At 35.3% G+C, this 16864-nt stretch overlaps 1 protein-coding gene across 7 annotated transcripts in view; it reads left to right on the forward strand.

Moving 5' to 3' along the window:
* Window positions 1–16864, forward strand: part of aPKC (protein kinase C iota type) — a 193236-nt gene that overhangs the window by 168892 nt on the left and 7480 nt on the right. For all 7 annotated transcript variants that reach the window (XM_090111667.1, XM_090111662.1, XM_090111664.1 and 4 more), the window contains 7 exons: window positions 6394–6444; window positions 9787–9872; window positions 10289–10488; window positions 11136–11292; window positions 14412–14632; window positions 15536–15716; window positions 16123–16335. In XM_090111667.1, coding sequence (XP_089967793.1) covers window positions 6394–6444; window positions 9787–9872; window positions 10289–10488; window positions 11136–11292; window positions 14412–14632; window positions 15536–15716; window positions 16123–16335 — 1109 coding nt within the window. The remainder of the gene's footprint in view (window positions 1–6393; window positions 6445–9786; window positions 9873–10288; window positions 10489–11135; window positions 11293–14411; window positions 14633–15535; window positions 15717–16122; window positions 16336–16864) is intronic.

Genomic DNA, 16864 nt, shown 5'->3' on the forward strand with positions numbered 1-16864 from the left:
ATTTCGCTTCGCAATTGTTTAATGTTTATCCGTTTGTACACTTTTATATCAAATTGGAAATTCAATAACAAACACGTTTAGCCCAATTTAGATATTCAATATCAAAATTCCAATTTCCAACACGCCACGTTCGTATTTCATGTTATTTTATAAAAAATACACTTTATTTTTACACGTTACATTTGCTTTTTGCACTACGCATGGATTGGTAGTATTATATATATTTTTTGAGCTTTTCATACTGCAGTTACATTCAAGAAAATTCCTTTACATCGTCTGACAAATTCATTTGTTAGTTTTGTTTTATTTTTTTGTGCTGGAGCTATGTTTTAAGCATCTTTATAGTTAACGTTGAATAAAGGAGAATGACCACGGGTGGTATCGGTAAAATTTTAGTTGTGCCACGTATTCGTGATATTGTTAATTCCTATTTGTATTTATAATGATCATATGTATCAATATTAAGTCTTAATTATACCGGATAAATTGAAATAATAGTAAAAGTTATTCTATTGAAACATGTATGACCACGTATGGAATCGGTAAAAAACTAGTTGTGTCACGTGTTCGTGATATTGTTAATTCCTATTTGTATTTATAATGATCATATTTATCACTATTAAGTCGTTATTATACCGAATAAATAGTAATAAAAGTAAAAGTTTTTGTTTTGACACATATATCTATCTCTCTTGCAAGCGTCCTGCGTCATATGTTGTTTCTATTTGAAATGAATGTTGAATGAATGTGTTCGACGTTATTTATTTATTTTGAAATAATGTTTATTACGATTAACTTTTCACATTAGTATTGTAAATTAAAATATTACCTATGTAATAAATGTAAAACTTAACGTTCATCGTTAGTTTAAACTCGATAAAGTATTTTTTGAAGCGTTGAATAAAACTATTGTTTTATTTTTATTCTCGCGAACTGCGGCTTATTTACATAAAAACTAGGGATGTAACGATACCGATACAGATACCGATATATCGGCCGATATATCGGCAAGCCGATATATCGGTATCGCCGATAATAAATCAACCGATACCGATATTTTTTTATTAAATTCTTTCTTTTCTTTTATGTTTTTGCATTGTATTCATTCATATTGTTTTATTTCTGTTTCTGTAATAGTGTTAAGGAAGAGCGGAACCTCCTGACACAAGCATTTTAATTGCTTACTAGGAGTGTTCCAATCACAAATTTGTTTATGTAAAGGAAAAAAATAAATAATTTTGAATTTTTTTAATTTTTAACGTGATAACGTTTTTAAAATCGTTTTAGTCGGGTGACATATTCATAAACTTGTGTCACACCAAAACCTTAACGAGCGCGATCGCAGGTATAACGAGAGAGAGACGGACCGATCTCCCGTTTCATCTCGAGCGCTGCCACTGCATTATGTTATCACGTAAACATCTCGATCGTAAACCTACTTTACAAACAACCAATTTTTTTGATATCAAATAATTCAAAAATCCGCGCCCAATGAACGATGCGGGAGGCCGCCCGCGCGTGCGCACTTTGTTTTCTGAAAAAACTCTACCAATTATAGTAAACTTTTATTAGGTACTGATTGTATACTGTGTATTACTTAAAGTTTAACTGACTTCGTAAAATAATAATACTAAAATAAATGGTTTTGTTGTTTTTTGATTTGGCATTTTTATTTAAAAGAATACGATTAACAGTTGTCTCTGTTAAATGTTGGTAACTTTTTATGCATAATTCACTATTTATTTTTCTACCAAGCCATCGATATCGGTATCGGTATCGGTATCGCCGATACATTACTACAAATATCGGTATCGGTATCGTATCGGCAAAATCATGTATCGTTACATCCCTAATAAAAACTTTAATCGTTTCTAAAAGTACTAACTTCAAGCTTTATATTGAGCTATATTTCATCTTGACACAATAAGTTTGATTGCGATACCAAGTGCCATAGTCACTTGGGCAATCTCCTTTCAACGTCGAAAAATACATGTGGTGTATTATATATCTATTAGGTAATAAATAATTGATCATACCACATAATATTGGTCACGGCACGTAAGTTTAGCGCTCACCTTGAAGTGGAGGGGATCTATTTGAAAATAAAGGCGAACTTGCCGTAAAACATTGCAGGTCACCGCTAGACTTACATGCAGCGTCTAATACATCCTTCGTTTTTGTTACATCTAGAATTCATTCATCATAAAAACGTGTACGCGTTTGTTTGTAATATTTATATTCGGCAGTGTTAAATTGATAAACACTGCGAAATATATAACTTATGACTTTTAAGAATAATGAAACTTTTCACTTGTGAAAGAATTTTCAAAAATGCAGTTTCCTCAAGTTTCTCAATAACGAACATACTACTACTATTATAAATCAATCTCTCTACAGTATTAGAGTAGATAAATCCTCATACCATTTAGGACAAAAGCCAACAAAGTTTCAAAAACGGCACATAAATACATCAGCTTGAACACAATTCCATAAACATCAGATAGCGGGCCAATATCCAAATGGTGTTTGATGGTAATAATCCGTGATATTGAACTCGTAAATCCTCTGTAGTTAGTATTCTAGTCGAGTTAGCTTGGCTTGCCGTGATAGATATTAAACACCCTATATAAATAAAATGTTACCTTATGTAATGCGGAAATATGGCTTTTATTCATGCTTAGAAAAGGGAGGTTCTTCTACTATTATTTCTGAGAAAAATGACAAACTCAAACTCAAATATTTGTTTATTAAACTAGAACTTATTTAGTACCAGCTGATCGCCCCGGGTCGTATGTTTTCCTATCCTATATCCACCTCCTGGTTCTGAAGCTACATTCACAACAATTTTCAGCCAAGTCGGTTTAATCGTTCTTGAGTTATAAATAGTGTTACTAACACGGTTTTTTCTGTCCAAATTTTGAATTTAAATTTCAATCGTAATACGTAGATTAACCACAAAATTAATAACCATACTAATTTATGACTATAAAACCTCAGTCCTGCGAAATTTATTCGTCACATTAAACAGAATGGTATCTGGCCATCAGCTGCTGGAGCGAAATGACCGGCAAGTGTAGTGACTCGTGAATCTTCCCTTTAGTTGTGAGAATTTACACCTCAACGCTATTAACTATATGATTCGACTGGATATTTTCGATGCATTTCGACTATTTGTATCAAATTTCAATTGTAGAAACATGGACAGAAACCAGTCCAGGTCTTTTTTATAAAAAATATATACAATAACAGACAAAAAAACGTTTCAATATATTTTTTATGAATTTAATGTTATTGTTATTAATAGAAACATCATAAGCTCATACGTACGGAATCTACAGACATCTTAATCCAATAAAAATGCAATAGACTTCCCTAACTCTACATCTATAATTCGATCGATTCATTCAACGATGCACCATAATTTTTCCACAATAAATCAACAAAAGGTTCCATAAATTGTCCCCGAATTCGTAGAAGTATGTAAGCTGACCATCATTGGATTTGTGAGCGGATCGGCGCTCGTGGATCAATGCCCACCGAAATACGAGAGAATTTTCCACGCTATTATCTAACTACGGATGCATTGAGTGAGCGTAATTAACTGTCCAGTTACTAGTTGATTAGCGGGTGTGGGAGTTTAGTTATATTGAGAAGAGTTTTGTGTAGCCCCGCTTCATGTGTGGTTCGAATGTTAAACTATACTGAAATAAATTAAATTTTGATTATTGATCAAAGGACAGTTTTGCCGTGCTATTGAACTTTTTAACTAATTATCAGTTATCTTGAAAATCGGCCCTTTATATAGAAAACAATTGAATGAGAGATAAATAGTTACTTTATGTTAGAGTAATAGTTACTTCTGAATATAATATATGACACGTTTATTCAAGATATTGATGGTAAAACTACAGTTCTCTTTAAAGTTTTCTTCACAAAAAGCAGTAATAAATAATTTATTTCAATGCACGTGTGCACTTATTTGATATCTAACTTCAAAAAAGATACTTCGTTGATTATAACATGTGTACACGTGTAGCAATTAAAATAATAATCTCATTAACTGTATTAAATATAAACACACAGCTAAAAGTCATTTAATAATGAGTTATAAAATAGCACGACAAAGGACAAAATAATCGGGTTAATACACCAAGTTATAATTGACCGAGGTTCGCGCGACACAATCTCGGTCATTAAAATTTCCCCGAAACTACACGTATCTGGGTCAATTTATCACACTAACACACATGCAGTAATTTATCTGAAGTTTTTTCAAAGCTTTTTAAATAAATCAATGATACTTCGCTGTTTTAATAAAGTGTATGGATCCGAAAGAGGTTAATGTGATAAAGCGGTGAAGTCATTAACTTTTTAAATTTGAAAATGTGTACTACATATTTTTGTTGAATTTTTGACTATTATTTATTTTAAAACCGTTTTCTACATTTAAATAATTAGATTAATGAACTTTCTTTTTTAATATTTGCACACCCAATCGATGGGTAGAATGTATTAGCCACATAATATTGTAATTAAAATATCTATAATTATTTATAACTACATTCTTGCAAATAAATATAATTTGAATTTGAATTTAGGATATGAAGCAGATGCATTTCACGTCTATTTCTTCTGTCGTTAGAATTCGGTGGTTTATGCTCGCCAATATACAAAGCTACAACCAAATGATCAGTTCTCTAGTAATACATTGAACAACTATTGTAAACTCAAAGGCGAATAATGATTAAGCTAACCGTTTCGTAATATTCAAAACAGCTCCTTCCCCTTTCCCGTACGGACTCCGGTATTCAATAACGAAGACTTACGGAAGGCTCAAAATTGAGGTCTAATTAAAAATCCTGTACGTAGAGGGTCGGATGGTGGCAGTAATTGCCTATCCGTTGTGAGCATTCGATATTACAGAGGTGAAACGTTTGGTCACTTGAAGATTTCTTTTTGAAAGCTTCGTTGTTGACGGAATGCAATTTTGTAAGAACGTAAACTTGTCTGGCCTTTTTGGTCGATTTTTCTGTCGTAGGTGTATTGCAGGAATAGTCGTGGTATGTAATTTTAGTTTGTAGTTGTGTTCGGTAGAGAAGGGAAAGTTGATTTTGTTTTGTTAGGGTGGTTTCAGGAAGAAGTTGTTGGCAATTAAAAAATAAATAAATTGATATAAAATTGTGACTTTTATTGTTTTACAACACCTGTCTACCCAAAATATATTATTTGATTGTTTATATTTGAGGTCGTTAAAATTATTGCTATGAAATTGAGTTTATTATGATTAGAATAACATACCAAACTTATCGAAATTTATCTAAAGTTTGAATATATTCAAGTATGTATTGTCTTTATTGTATTATTTGCAATGCAATGCGTCGATTTATATGATCCAATGACTTTTTTATTCATTCAATAATTTGATCCACATAACATATTCATGTACACACAAATACAGAACAATTGAACCATCAGTTTGTTTGCTTATTCGAAAGCAAGATAAATATTATAAATACAGATGAACTTTACTCGTAGCTAATTAAATAACGATGCGGAAATTATTTGAAAACTCAAACTCAAACACTTATTTATTCAATTTAGACTTCTTTTCAAAGCACTTTTGAATCGTCATAACATATTTTTAACATTTACCACTTATTCGGAAAGCAGTATCTATAGAGAAGAGCCGGCAAGAAACTCCATAGCCGCTGTTTTAATGTCACGTCATGCCCTAATTATATAATTAATACGATGCAAAATGTAATAAAAATTGAGAATAAATAAGGTTTTACATCGACGCTTGAGAGAAATTGTAAAACTTGAAGAAAGTCCTCTTGAAAATCATCAAGATTTATTCCTCTAGTTAAAAATCCAGAAATAATAAAAGTAAGGTTGTTTTTTGTAAACATTAAAAGAAATAGTATTAAACGTAAAACATTCATAGGGTTGCTTTCAACCGGATTGAGTTTGGATCAAAACGTTTACGGGATTCAAAACTAGGCAGCGGAATAAAAATGTATATTTACAGACTCTATATTTACAAACAAACTAGAAGACGATATTTCTTATAGCCCAGCTCTACCTCTTCAAAAATATCCTAGCTCTATTAATAGATAGAGCAACATTCTACATTTTTAATACCATAGCTCTACGTGGCTCTACATCTTCGCGTAGCACTGTAAATATTCGAACACTTAACGTCTATCTTGTAAACACATGAAGTTACCTGTCGCTACCACAAAGTTTGCAAAGTACCACTGATAATGCAATGTAGAGCTTCTACACTTTGAAGAATAGAGAGCAACTTCATTTCCCAGTGTCTATTATTTACTTAACTATTTATTTATTATGTCGTTTTTTTTTTTTACTAATTTAATAATTTAATTGTTTCAGTGTTCCCTAATGTACCGGCTGCGCCGGGAATGCCCTGTACTGGTGAAGACAGTGAGTATAAACAATTTAATATAGACTGAAACTTTATATTATTCTAAATTCCATACGGCACGAAAATTAACTTAAAGATATGAATTAATAGTAGAAGTAATAGAGTAGTGGAAATACTTAATACACAAGCATATTTCGCATTCTTGTTACGAGAATTATTGTGAAATGCATACTACTCATAAAAAAATCACAAAACCTGACAGTCGAACCGAGGAGCTAGGTAACATTATAATTTATAATACTACCCTATTTATATCACGTATCAACAACGTCTAAAGTTAATATGTACATTATTCTTCAAAAACGAAAATAACTTTCACATAAAACCACTAATGATGGTAACCATTAATTCTTATTTAATTGTGCCCAACGAAAATAAAATAAGATGTTTATCAATAGAACGTAACGAGAACCTAATACATATAGTAACAATACAGCAGTTCTTAGAAACACAATACGAGCAGGTACCTCCCACGCTCCAGAAGCCAACGACGATGTTTCCAACGTTTCCAGCCCGCAAAAGTACGATTGTTAGCTTATAAGAGCCATTTTCCTCGCACCGTCGTGTGCTACGAAACTAGAATTATTCAAGGTGTACGCTTATTTAATATTTAAGTGGTAGGAATGAGAAAATGTCACGTATTCTAGGTCAAAGTCAACTTTGTGTGAATACTGTATATATACGTATATTGTATCGTTACCGACTATCACAACAAATAAGAAATGTTTTTCGCTCTATTTCACTTTGCCGCGTGGGTTTTATTCAATTTTGTATAGATTTGTTTCGTATATTTTGCCATTAAACACGTGAATAAACCTATGGACCTCAATCTATTGGCCCGGCTTATTGTGTCGAGCTTATAGTCAAGTAAATGTTTGGAAGTAATGTAATGGAATATTGTATTGCAAATAAACTAAACTGTTACATGTAATATTTAATTCGGTTATATAAGTTACTTACATTCTTATTTATTACGGTTTTTAAAATCCATACTAATATTATAAATGCGAATGTAGCTCTGTCTGTCTGTCTGTTACTCAATCACGCCTTAACTACTGAACCAATTTGCATGAAATTTGGTATAGAGATATTTTGATACCCGAGAAAGGACATAGGATAGTTTTTATCCCGGAAATCCTACGGGAACGGGTTTTTCTTTGAAAACGCGGGCGAAGCCGCGGGTGTAGAGCTAGTGCTTTATATAACAGAATACTTGTCACTACATAGTATAAAACAAACTCGTTTTCTCTATCCCTATGTCCCTATATATGCTTAAATCTTTAAATCTATGCCACAGATTTTGATGCGATTTTTTTAATAGATAGAGTGATTCAGGAAGTTTTTAGTATATAATTTATTAGATTTAGACAAAGCGAGCGAAGCCGCGGGCGGAAAGCTAGTTACAAATAAGTTAAATATTATTAATAATTCATGCGGACAACACTTTACTCGAGCTAAATAAAGCTTCACAATTTGAGCATTCCAATCGTCAATATAATATATTCATGAATTTGTCTACCTCGTGTTCGGAAGACAAACGTTAATATTTCCACACGGCTCCACTGCTTACAGAGTCATGAATGTTATTAGGGAGGGGAGTAATCGAAATTTGCAAGATAAATGTCTCGAGATGGGAAACGCGATAGCTGTGCATTCGCCTTGTTAATTGATGGTTTGGATTTCATGTCAGTTGCTGGCAGTTAAATTATATGTAATGGTATCTAGTCTAAGAAACACTACGGATAGAAATAATTTTATCACTCTGTAATTATCTTGTATTTAGATTTGAATGTAAAATATCAGAGAAAAACATTGTACTTTCCTGGCATGTAACTGTTAAACCTAGCTTTCAACTTAAACAGTTTAAGTGTTCAAAGCATATATCATCAAGACTTTATGTGATCAAAACTCTAGTAATTCTAAAAATATATATACCTTGAATCATCAAAATTTCTCTCAAAATAATGACGTTCATAATAAGCTTCATAAAAATAAATCGAATTACACGAATATTATGACAGTCCCTGATATGAGTGTTTGGAAAAGAAATTGATTTATTATTAACGAGTTAAAGTCGATATTCGATAAGATAGGAATATCTATTGATAGGCAATGGCTCAGTGGAGACCATGCCGTGCCCAACCAATGTCTTGTTCTTATCAAGTGCTGCAACATTTAACAGGTGTGATTTGTTTTGTGATTTAAAAAGGTTAAAACGATATCCAATGGTGGAAACTCTGGATTTGTAAATGAATAATTTACGGTATTGTTTTCTGTTAGTTTTTTATTTGGTTAAGTTACGAATGGAAGTGAAACTTTGAACTCTTATTTAATGTTTCAATATAAACACACTGAACGAATCTTATAGTATAAAGTAAGTAAAATATTTTTCAAGACTGACATAAGAATAATGCAACATGTAATTTATAACAATGTAAATCTTATATATAAAATTCTCGTGTCACAATGTTAGTCTGCATACTCCTCCGACACGGGTGGACCGATTCTCATGAAATTTTCTGTGCATATCGGGTAAGTCTGAGAATCGGCCAACATCTATTTTTCATATGTACCACGGGCGAAGCCGGGGCGGACCGCTAGTTATATTCTAAATTATTATAATTAATATAATTCAAATGGTATTTTCGATACTAGTAACTATTCCACCGTTCAGACGTTCACAGCCGTATACAAACTTGGAGTACTCCCACAACATATGAGACATTACAAGATTAAGAAAAGACGGTCGGTTCACGAGATGCAAATCTGATTAACGCTAAGCACAGCACAAACAATACTCTCCTCAAATACACTGCGAATAATATCAACAGAATGCACTGCAAAGAGATTTGGAACACTGGTTAATGTCTTCTGTTTGAAGTTCATTATGATGATTATGTTGTAGTTTATTTTGGCCTTGCTAATTTACTGTGGGGATAGAAATGTGATATTCGGGTGATTTAGAGTTATAAGTACACGCGGTTTCGAAGATTTTGCTTGAGATTTGATTAGATTTCCTTACAATTAAGTAAAATAATACTTTAAAACTATAAAGTGAAATATGTAATACCTAGTAAAAGCGATGTGTTTTCACGTTAGCTCTACAAAGAATGTTATTCATAATGCTGTTTAATTATTTTGTTTAGGTATATTATAATAGTTATTAGTAGGTAGATAACAAAAGTAAATTATAATCATAAACTCATACGTGAAAAATAAGCTAAAAGTAGGCTCGTAAATAAAATAAAAAGTCATCAAATTAATATTCTTCCTTTTATGAATATGAAAGTACCAGGGAATTATAAGGTTGCAAGAGGTCACTAACTGTCGTTTTGTTTCAGGAAGCATATACAGGAGGGGAGCGCGCCGGTGGCGGAAGCTCTACCGCGTTAACGGTCACATCTTCCAGGCGAAGCGGTTTAATAGAGTGAGTGTTTTGCACTTATGCTGCCCTGGTACCTAATGTGCATATTCATTGTCCAATACTTTATTATTTTAATCTACAAACTTCGCGTGTGAACGGTCTTTTTTAAATTTGCATATCAATCAATATGTAAATTGAGAGTCTAGACAGCTGAATCTTTTAAATCTAAAAAATGTTTTAAAGCCTTGTTTATATTGAAAAATATCGTTCAATCAAGTCTGATATCGATTCTGAAAAAGTTTACATAGCTACGAATTTTACTTCGTCTCTACTTTTTTTTAAGGGGAAAAATCTTGTATTGATATCCACGGCCCTTTTCCTTATGTCCGATTCCTACGCATCAATACGTCCGCGACCTTCGTCTCTAGTCCTACTATTATTGTAAATATTAAACTAAAAAACCATTTATATACTTCCAGAGAGCGTTCTGCGCATATTGCCAGGACCGTATATGGGGCCTCGGGCGGCAGGGCTTCAAGTGCATCCAGTGCAAGCTGCTGGTGCACAAGAAGTGCCACAAGCTCGTGCAGAAGCCCTGCTCCAACGAGCACGTGGACCCCATCGAGGTTAAGGATGACGCGAATGGAGAAAGCACCCTCGGACGGGCGGCGTCTGTCAGGTAAGACACATAATTGAGAACATCCATACTAATATTATAAATGCGAAAGTAACTCTGTCTGTCTGTCTGTTACTCAATCACGCCTTAAATACTGAACCAATTTGCATGAAATTTGGTATAGAGATATTTTGATACCCGAGAAAGGACATAGGCTACTTTTTACCCCGGGAAATAGGATAGGTTTTATCCCGGAAATCCCACGGGAACGGGAACTATGCGGGTTTTTCTTTGACTGCGCAGGCGAAGCTGCGGGTGGAATGTTAGTATTTTAATACGTGTAAAAAAAATGTGGGTGCAAGTCATTGAAAAACTAATTATCTTCTTACAACGTAGCGTTCAAGATAAGTTGTGATCACGGAACGCTTGGATTTATTTTTATTTAATTATTTTTGGGACCGTAAATTTTTAGTTTTCCTACGGAGAACCTAATCCTTATAAACAACGTAAATTAAAAAGACTATATTCGTTCCAGTTTCGAACTGGTACGTACAAAGAATGTTTGATATAAGGCAATTCGTTTAAATCAGAATAATGGTGAATGCCGATTGGAATTCATACTAAAAGTTGCAATGGAACACTACTTGAATGGCTAAGACAATTCTTTTTCGTTAGGTATGAAACGCTCAACTTCTCGTATATTCTTCCAGATCGCGCGCAGAGCCGGAGCCCCCGCTGCCGGAGACTCCGCCCGCGCCGGTGGCGGCGCCCGTGCGCAATGAGGACTTGGAGCCCGGCTCGCAGAGACAGTACTCGCTTGAGGACTTCGAGCTTATCAGGGTTATCGGCAGAGGGTCGTATGCTAAGGTAAGATTGGCTGTGATCGCTGATAAGGGGATAGATGATTAAAAAAGATAAGAAAAAAATGGAAGAGAAGGAAAAAATAAATGTCAACTACAATAGATTGTATCGCTTATAGTTCTAGAGCCATGCGAAATGAGTATTGATGTGAGGCTATTAGGGTACGCGCAGACAGAGAGCGTTCTGCGTTCCGCGTTCTGCGTTCTGCGTTCCGCGTTCTTTGTAATGTGAAGGATCTATAGCGCCGGCGCACACAGAACGCAATTAGACCGCGGCGGTCATTCGGAACGCTTGCGTTCTCGCGTTCTCTGTACAGAATTACAAAGAACTCGCGTTCTCGCTATGGCTGGTCCGTCTTCTCCAATTGGTATCTTGTTTTTCTATTTCAGATTTTACATAGTCATGTAACTCATTGAAGCTATTTATTGACATTCGAAAATAAATATAAAATCTCTCTTCATCTTGAAGCAGCTCAGGGATAAGAATACTAAATTCTCCCATATCATCTCGTTTCGTGTTGATAGGGTGTACCCAGCATTTTCTACTTTTTTTTGACTCCTCTAGACTCCACAAAAGCAAGGCTTCATCTTCGGAAGATGAACTTTCGAGAGACATGTTTCTCGTGCGGAAAGTCACGAAATAGAACGCAAATGTCTTGAACGGCTCCTGTGTGCGCTAGAACGCAGAACGCAGAACTGACGAACGCAGAACGCAGAACGCGGAACGCAGAACGCTGTATGTCTGCGCGTAGCCTTAGTCAGGGATACATCGCCCATTTTTGCAAGTGATTACTATCAAGCTAATTTTTCGTGAGTAGCTTTATTTTGATGAGATGCCCAATAATTTCATGTACGAAACTCTCGATAGTGGTAGCTTACAGAGGTAACAAGGATAAAAATTTTTGATTTGACGGTTCTCAAATATTTATTACGCAATTTGTAGGACAATATACCTGCTACCACAATCGAGAGTTTCGTACATGAAATTATTGGGCATCTCATCAAAATAAAGCTACTCACGAAAAATTAGCTTGATAGTAATCACTTGCAAAAATGGGCGATGTATCCCTGACTATATGTGCCAATAAATAAACGTTATCTTTTTATTGTTTCCTGTCAAGAAAGTAATAAAAGTTTTTATTGTACCATGTCATATTACTTCATTTGAATACATGGTTAGGTTAAAATTTTATTTTTTATTTAATAGGTAAGCTCTTATTTATTTATGAATCATTTTGGCTGCATTTAAATCATAGATCATCACTATCAAACTTTTTAAAATCATGGCCATAATGGTTAGGGAGCCAGGTGCAAATTTGGTTAACTATTTCCTCTCAAGAGATAATTCGTCAGACGCATGAGAGTATAGTCACAGTATTACCATATTTCCTACAGTATGGCGACGAATGTACTTGTGCAGAGAAACAGAGGGGAACTGGCGGGGGGTCGGGCGACGCGGGCCGCTTAATGCAATCACGCTGAGTTTGCATTAACTATCGCGAAAGGACGACGCAGTCGTATTTTTTGTGTAATAATTTTATTATACACTAGCTTCCGCCCGCGACTCCGTCCGCGTGGATGTCGGTCTTCGCGTGGGTGGTTTATTTCTCCATTTTGAGTAACTCTGACAATAACATCTTATAAATATCTATTGGACTCAAATACGGCTAGGCCTATAATAATACCCAACGTGTGTTCGCTGTTCTAAAGAACAACGTCTATGGATAAAACTGAAAAATTAAGATTATTTTTTTTCTTCGTATTTTTTCAGGATAAAAAGTATTCTATTTTACGCCCAGGATAATAAGGTATAATTATACCAAGTTTCATCGAAATCGAACCGTTAGTTTTCACGTGATGTCTTCACATACAGACAGACAGACAGACAGACAGACAGACAAAAATTTTTTTAATCACATATTTGGGTTTGGTATCGATCCAGTAACACCCCCTGCTATTTATTTTTTCAATATTTTCAATGTACAGAATTGACCCTTCTACAGATTTATTATATGTATGTATAGATAGGTACTTACATATTCTATTATGGCGCGCAAAAACTGTTCCGTTTACGGATGTAAATCTACATTGAAATCCCAGAAGGAAACAATATTTCAGAAAGATTGTATTAATTGTATCTGTTGAATTAAAATCAAAGCTATGTATATGTTGTCCTCATTATTTTTTAATGCATTCCTTAGTTACAATATACAATTAAGAACATCCAAAAATAATAAATAATTTAAGTGTCCACGTAAATAATATTTAGCAGTGCAATATCTGTAGGTAATTATATATTTATGAACAAATAATTACATCAGATTTAATAATCGCAGCTACATATTTTGAATGTACATATGAATAAATGATTTCATCATAATATTAATAAATCACAATTGTTTTATTTCCCATTTGTTGCAACCCTAGCGTATTTTCGTGTGGCAGCGTAAGTACCTACGCTGGCGGCGGCATCGCGCGACATCAAAGGCGATTCCTTACTGTAGGAAATAATATTGTAATACTGTGGTATAGTATTATAAAGCCTCGTGAACGTCAGCTGGCGCTCGGTTAGGGGGGTGAGCGGTGGTAGCCTCCCACGCACATAGGAAAAAAAAATACGTTCATTCATTCATTTCCTCTCAGCTAAAAAATTGTCAAATTGTAGCTAACCCAATATCTCAACGAAAAAAAATAGTCAGCTGGTTACAACATGGTGTATTATACGTCAGCTGGTGTCTCGAACATGAAAGTTAAATTTAAAGAAAAACTTATTTTCCGTTATTTCCTCTCAAACAAAAATTTACCTGATGATAGCTTATATGTAACTGTGGATAAATATATATGTCAGCTGGCTGTATCTTGGTGGAAAAACCGTCAGCTGATACGGGAGGCTACAACCGCTCTTCCCCCCAACCGAGCTCCAGCTGACGTTCACGAGGCTTCATAATACTTTGATGCATTTACTAATTACCGCTTGAGAGGAACTTGGTCATAAAATCTGCTGCTGGCTCCCGGACCATAATATTAAACCAGGTTTTAATGTATTAAAAGCTTTTAGCCGACTTTTATTAGATATAAATTGTAATCCTAGTGTATAATGCAACTCTAACCACCCATATAACCCAGGTGCTCATGGTGGAACTGAAGCGGACAAAACGCGTGTACGCTATGAAGGTGATCAAGAAGGCATTAGTGACAGATGATGAAGACATCGACTGGGTGCAGACAGAGAAGCACGTGTTCGAAACTGCGTCTAACCATCCCTTCCTTGTGGGACTACACTCCTGCTTCCAGACGCCAAGTCGCTTGTTCTTTGTGATCGAGTTTGTGCGGGGAGGAGACTTGATGTGAGTGTACATCTTTCTTTATTGAGATATCGTTTATGTAGTGAAGCGCGTGTTAGAAATGGCTTCCAACCACCCCTTTCTTGTCACACTCCTGCTTCCAGACGCCAAGTCGCTTGTTCTTCGTCATTGAGTTTGTGCGGGGAGGAGACTTGATGTGAGTGTCTATTTGACTGACCGGTTAGCTTGGTTGGTATTGGCCCTGCCTTCCAAGCCAGAGGTCGTGGGTTCGATTCCCATCTGGGGCGAATATTTGTGTGATGAACATGAATATTTGCTCTGTGTTCGGGTGTTCATTTATCTGTATAAGTATATATTTAAAATTATGTATGTATGTTTATCAGCCATCTGGTTTTAATATACATTCTGGTTTTAATATACATTAAAATCGCTCTGAAATTAATAAAATCCGTAAGATGGCGCTATATCTAAAATGTGACAAGACAATAACCGTTAATTTATTTAGACCACCCGAGCGAAAAGCTTCTTTTGTTCCTTTCTAAAGTTCCACACGCAGTTAATCTTGCGGAGAACCCGCGTTGCGTGCTATCCAAAACGAAAGACCATTTCCTTTTGCAAAAACTTTACAGATGTTCCAACGAATGCAAACGATACAATGTGTCGTTCCATTGTTAAATGCAATTTCTTTTTATTGTATTCAAAGCTTATCGTACATTGTTATGAAACAAATAAACAATTTTTAGTATTTATTTAACATTTTTTCGTTACGCGTGACATTTTTCTTATCCCTACTACGCGTGATTCGACGTATTTCTGTAAAGTTGCATATAGTAAATTATTTTTTGAAAAATAAGGTTATAAAGAAGTTTCACTTCTTACGTATGTAGTGTACATACGTAAGAGTACACGCACACATTTTTTTTATCCAATCTTTATACATTTCAGGTTCCACATGCAACGTCAGCGTCGTCTCCCCGAAGAGCACGCACGTTTCTACGCCGCGGAGATATCTCTCGCGCTACACTTCTTGCACGAGCGTGGAGTTATCTACCGCGACCTGAAGCTGGACAACGTGCTGCTGGACCACGAGGGGCACATCAAACTTACGGACTACGGCATGTGCAAGGTGACTGTGGTACTTGACGTGTGTGTAGCCCCTAACAGATCTTTCGTGGCACTTGCTGCACGAGCGCGTCATTTAACGCGTCTATCGTGATACATGCTGTGATGAGACATTATTATTATTTATTTTAATAAAAAAACGTAAATTGTGCTATATTGAACTTTTATTGTAAGAGCTGTAACTGAAATTGCAGTTATAAATAATTGAGATGCATTGAATTTAACATAATTTTTCCAATCAAATCCATTCTGAAAGTCATTTGCTTCCAGTACAACTAACTGTACCCTGTATTTGACCGATTCAAAATTTTTTGCCTATTATCGTTAACTTTACTGTGTATGCAAGAGATTCACGCTCTATATCTAATATTTCCATTATATTTGACTTATTTTTTCCTTTCCGTATCCAGGAGGGAGTCCGTCCCGGGGACACGACGTCCACATTCTGCGGCACGCCCAACTACATAGCGCCGGAGATCCTCCGCGGCGAAGAGTACGGCTTCTCTGTGGACTGGTGGGCGCTCGGGGTGCTCACGTATGAGATGCTGGCCGGGAGGTCGCCCTTCGACATCTCGCACGCAGCTGACAACCCTGACCAGAACACGGAGGACTATTTGTTCCAGGTTAGTGCTAAATAAATTGGTAGCTAATTTTATGTGACTAAGGACTATTTGTGGACTGGTGGGCGCTAGGGGTGCTCACGTATGAGATATTAGCTGGCAGATCGCCCTTCGATATCTCGCATGCAGCTGACAACCCTGATCAGAACACGGAGGACTATTTATTCCAGGTTAGTGCTAAAATGGTAGCTAATTTTATGTGGCTCAGGACTATTTGTGCCAGATTTGTGCAGAGAAGCAAATCTTATGTAGAGCGAAACGATATCTTGTTAGACGCTTTCTGCTATTTTGATCTGTGGGCAGAATATAATGTGATGGGATTGGGTAATCTTTTATAGTCCCGGGCCATATTGTTTTAATGCAATTTTTTTTGGGCCGATTTTTCAATGCTTAGATAAAACGTATCCGTCCAATAAAGTATTACACGATAATATTAAAATGTCACGTAAACTGTCAAATACGGGCAATTAGAATACGTTTTTAAAATGGTAGTTTTATACATTATTCGACGAATAAGTTTTATCCAAGCATT

The sequence above is a fragment of the Colias eurytheme genome, chromosome 17, assembly GCF_061535395.1.
Source record: "Colias eurytheme isolate Ceu_HAF_F1 chromosome 17, ilColEury1 Martin Lab GWU primary, whole genome shotgun sequence".
NCBI lineage: Eukaryota > Metazoa > Arthropoda > Insecta > Lepidoptera > Pieridae > Colias > Colias eurytheme.